At 53.7% G+C, this 4895-nt stretch overlaps 1 protein-coding gene across 1 annotated transcript; it reads left to right on the top strand.

Moving 5' to 3' along the window:
• Positions 1–378: 378 nt before the first annotated feature.
• Positions 379–1053, top strand: BHLHA9 (basic helix-loop-helix family member a9; the record flags this gene model as incomplete). Its single annotated transcript, XM_082861552.1, has 1 exon — positions 379–1053. The coding sequence occupies one exon, from the start codon at positions 379–381 to the stop codon at positions 1051–1053; it is 675 nt and encodes a 224-aa protein (XP_082717678.1).
• Positions 1054–4895: the final 3842 nt, after the last annotated feature.

Below are 4895 nucleotides of genomic sequence, written 5' to 3'. Positions count from 1 at the left end.
GGGTCGGGAGGAAGAAGGTGGAACCCAGCCACCGCAGAGAGGCCCTGGAGTGAAGCGGGGCAACCTCTCCCCGCGGCTGGAGCACTGCCCTGGGCGTGGCCCGGCTGCCCATCTGATCCCTTCCTACAAGAATCTGCATGCGTCCTCCCTTCCTTGCTTCCTTCCTCTGGGTTCCTCCCTCACCAACCTACCTGGAGGCAGGTAATAAAGCAGGAGGAGGGAGATGGATGGATGGGGAGGGCGGAGAGCCACGTGGTGCCATAAAGCCCAGCCAGAGGGCCTGTCCCGGGAGTGTCCAGACTGCAGGAGTCAACGCTCGGAAGGTGGACTGTCAGGCTTGCGAGCCGGAGCCGGGGCGCCAAGGCCCGGGAGAAGGCCATGCACCGAGGCGCGCCGGGACCAGGCCTCAGGGGCCTGAAGGGGGACGAAGGCTCTGCCCAGGACTTGGGGAGCTCTTGCCTGGAGGCCGGGAGGGATTTTGGGGTGCTGAGAGAGAACAGCAGTCCCCGCGACCTGGGCGAGGCAGAGGAGGTGGTGGGCAGCAGAAAGCGCAGCCGGCCGGTGCGGTCGAAAGCGCGGCGCATGGCGGCCAACGTGCGAGAGCGCAAGCGCATCCTGGACTACAACGAGGCCTTCAACGCGCTGCGCCGCGCGCTGCGGCACGACCTGGGCGGCAAGAGGCTCTCCAAGATCGCCACGCTGCGCAGGGCCATCCACCGCATCTCGGCGCTCTCCCTCGTGCTGCGCGCCAGCCCCGCGCCCCGCTGGCCCTGCGGGCACCTGGAGTGCTACGGCCAGGCCGCGCGCGCTGGGGACGCGGCGGACGCGGGCTCCAGCCCGCCGCAGCCTGCGCCGCTGCCCGCCGGGCCCTTCGCGCCGCGCTGCGCCTCGTGCTTCCTGCACACGCCCCTGGGACAGGCCAGGGCGGTGGCCGAGGCGCGGGGCGTGGCCCAGGCCTCCGCGGGAAGCTGGCGCCGAAGTCTCGGGGCTCCCTCTGCCTGGCCGCGGGGCCACCTGCGAGCGGGCCCCGGGCTGGGCTACCAGCACTCCTGACCCGGCGCCGAGAGCACCCGCGGGCCTGGAGGAAGGCCGGCCTGGGAGGAGCCAATGACCTGATGACTACAGAAGGGAAGATTATAAAATCATCCTGGGCATAGCTGAATGGGCTGAGGCCAGAGGGGGAAAGGAGGCGCTTTGCCAGTGGGAAGGAACTCTGGAGCCTGGGGCTGCACCCCTTAACCACCCCCCCCCCCCCCCGCAATCCCAGCCACGGTTGGCAGCTCCAAAAGGAGCAGGATCCTGCTGGGTTCTTACCTTTGGACTCGAACTCTTCTTGAAAAGTGACTTTTGCATCACTGTGCCTCTAAGTCCTGCTGTTTGTTAGGAGAATGGGGACTTTTGGACAGGGGGGTGATGGTATGTGGGAGTGTGGGTGGCAGCTGGTGTGGTCTGATGGCACAGTGTGGGGTCCCCTCCCCCTGCCTGTGCTGATGCCCCAAGTCTGTGATCCGGGAGAGGCCATCAGGAGCAGCTAAATAAAAAGGAGAAGCTATGGTCTCTGTCTGCTACCAGGACTCTATTGGGCCCAGTAGCCCAGGGTGGCAAGAAGGCCTGAGGGGCTTGAGGCCTGGAGGCTCACCCTGGAATGTTGGGCCCTGGCCTGAGTGAGGCCCACAGGTAGGTACTTGAAGACACTGGTTCCTGGTGAGACCCCAGGTGTGACGGAGCATTGTGAGGGGCACTGTGGGAGAAGACATTATCTGGAGACAGGAGGCGGGACTGGGAGGCTAAGGATGTGGTCAGCCTCCTCTCTGGCCCCCCCGGCAGAGCTGCTGTCTGCAGTGAGCCACAGAGATGGTGGCAATGAGGGCGGAGTCTGGGCCACTCTCAGGGAAGGAAGCTGAGGCCAGGGCCAAGGATTGGGGGGTAAGTCCTGCCTGTACCCCAAGCTATGGGCGGATGGAGCTCCCAGGGAAAAGTGGGCCAGTGCAGCCAGGGCCTCTGTGATGAGGGGCAGACTTGGAATCCAGGAAGGTGGGCCTCGGGCCAAGGCTGCTGAGAAAGTGGGCGGGACAGCCAGCCCCCCAGAGAAGTCTGGAGAGCTGCTCTGCATCTAAGGTGAGCGCTCCGGGCTCGTGTCCGGTCTCACTTGGGCTGACCCGGCTGATGTCGCAGGTGCTTCTTGCTGGGGTGAGCACCCAGGTGTGCCAGGGGAGGCCTGAGGGCTTTCTGGTCTCCTTGGAGCGCTGGGCTCTTGCCAGCTTGGGGTGGGGGGAGTTATGCAGCTCAGAATGGGGGACCCCACAGAAGCTGGAGAGATGCCTATAGTCACCCAGGGAGGAGTGAAGTGTCCCCAGAACAGCTGAGATGAGGCTCACCGTCCTGATTACAGGTGTCTTTGCTTTCTGCAAGTGAGACACTGGCTGGCACACTTGGCATCAGGTCCACAGGCCTCAGGGCTCCAAATTTCACAGGGCAGGTAGATACAGATCACGGGAAGGCTTTGCCTCTGGGGCAGAGGGGTCTTGGGGCCTAGCTAGGAGCAAAATGTGAGACTCTGGCCCCAGGCCTGCCCGCTGAGCCTGCCCTATAAGGGAGAGGCAGCGTCACAGTCTAAGAGCGGAAAGGAAAGAGCCAGACCGGCCTGGGAGCCAATCTCTGTTCTGCCACTTACTACATGTGTGACCACTTAACCTCTCTAAGCCTCTAGTGCCTCACCTCTGACACAGACGATTCCACCTCAGGGTGGCTGTGAGCATTAACATTCGTTCTAAGGTACAGTTTCTGGCAATGAGAAGGTGTTCCACAACTTAGTACTGTTTGCATATTATAATTTTATGACAGACCAGCCTGGACAATGCTTCCACCTTGCTTCCGCCTCAGGTTTCTATTCTCTGGAAACATAATAAAATGACCATCAAGTCCTGCTTTCCAAAGTTCCAGGATGGAAAGAAACGATGTTCTTCCCTGTTGAGGGCGCCCCCAGGGCTTTGAGCCTAGGTACTTCCATCCGTACAATGGGCTGAAATAAGTACTTACATCATAGACTGTTGTGCAGACTAAAGGAGAGAATGCATTTAAGGCACTTAGCACAGTGCCTGGCCCACAAAGCACTCACTGCATGGAAGCTATTAAGACAAGTTCTATTCACAGGGTTGTTATGAGGAGAGAATGCATGGGAAGGTGTTTTATAAACTAAAGCCCCCAACACGTTAGTTAGTAACATTGTTTCATCAGGGCTATTTGTTTGAGTGCACACATCTGCATATTTCCAAGATGATAAGTATTTGCCTGGCATTCTCAGGTTTTTTAACATGTACACACTTTGTGCATGCTTACAGAGATGTGTACATCTGTGAATGTGTGTGTGTGCATATGTGTATGTATTGACCTAACAGGTACCCCCTCCTCTCCCTGATTCTTTAGGGGATGCTAGGCCAGAATACCTTTAATTATGTGCCTTCCGGGTTTTCTGGAACTCTTGCTTGAGTTTTTTAATCTGCTTCCTAAGACCATATCTGTTCTCCAAGATAACTGATTTGCTGTGGAAAGAAGATAAATCTGTGATTGTTAAAGAAATGGAAGTTATCAACCAAGGCCACATAGGTTTATTCAAATATTGAGAAAAATAATACAAGGAGAGGCACTGAATGAATATAAAAAGGAAAGTTCTGGAAAGAGAAAACACATATAAGAGAGAGCTGCTAAAAGTTATGGCCAAAAGATATGAACGACTGATACCTAAAGACAGAAATTATGTATCTATAAGGTTAATCCCAACAGATCCCTCAAATAGTGTTCAAAGCAGAGAGAGGGTTCACTTTGAAAGGGCAGAAAATAGTAACAATTTACAGCACTTTTAGCAGCTTTACAGCATAAAGAATGAGACATGCCAGCAAAGTAAATAACTGTAAGACCCAGTGTTGTCAGGGATATGGAGAAAAGGGCACATTTACAGATTTCTACTTGTACTGTGTGTCTGTTCCCTTTTTGGTAGAGAACAATTTGGCCAAATTGCAGTAAAAATACCCCAAGGGAGTAATCCAAAAGCAAAAACAAATTTGCAAAAAGGCAGTCCCATCGACACTGTACCTATCGATGGAAGATTTTGAAACAACACAGATGCCCAACCATAGAGGCACGGGCAAAGCATTCTCTAGTGTTGCAACAGGATGCCAGTTATGGTGAGTTCGGGGAGCGGATCACAAACTGGTCTGTACCTGCTGATTATAAGTGTGGACAAGCAGGTAGGTGCAGGAACAGACCTTGAGAGAATTTGGGAGGATGTAATAGGGTTAGTATCCATTAGGGTTTTTTTTTTTTTGTAAAGATTTTTTTTGATGTGAACCATTTTTAAAGTCTTTATTGAATTTGTTACAATATTGCTTCTGTTTTATGTTTTGGTTTTTTTGGCCACCAGGCATGTGGGATCCCCATCCAGGGATCGAACCCTCACCTGCATTGGAAGGCAAGGTCTTTTTTTTTTTTAATCTTTATTTTGTTTGTAATTTTTTAATACGTTAGGTTCTTATTAGTTATCCATTTAATACATATTAGTGTATATATGTCAATCCCAATCTCCCAATTCATCCCACCACCACCACACACACTTTCCCCTCTTGGCGTCCATATGTTTGTTCTCTACATCTGTGTCTCTGTTTCTGGGAAGGCAAAGTCTTAACCACTGGACTGCCTGGGAAGTCCCTCCATTAGGTTCTTGATAATTGTTTTTAAAAGGTGAAAGTTTTGTTTCCTTAGGGCACCTTCCAAAGAGGAGTAGGGAAATGTTTTGAGCACAGATGGCAAGGATTCCTTTGGAGGGACCCCACCTCACTGGATGTGAAACTGGGGTGCTTGCTGATGGGTGCATGACCACATCAAGTTTTGCTCACACT

This window comes from Leucopleurus acutus (assembly GCF_964270905.1).
Source record: "Leucopleurus acutus genome assembly, chromosome: 19".
NCBI lineage: Eukaryota > Metazoa > Chordata > Mammalia > Artiodactyla > Delphinidae > Leucopleurus > Leucopleurus acutus.
Note: the sequence above shows the minus strand (reverse complement) of the source record. Positions and strands in the feature narration are given on the sequence as shown.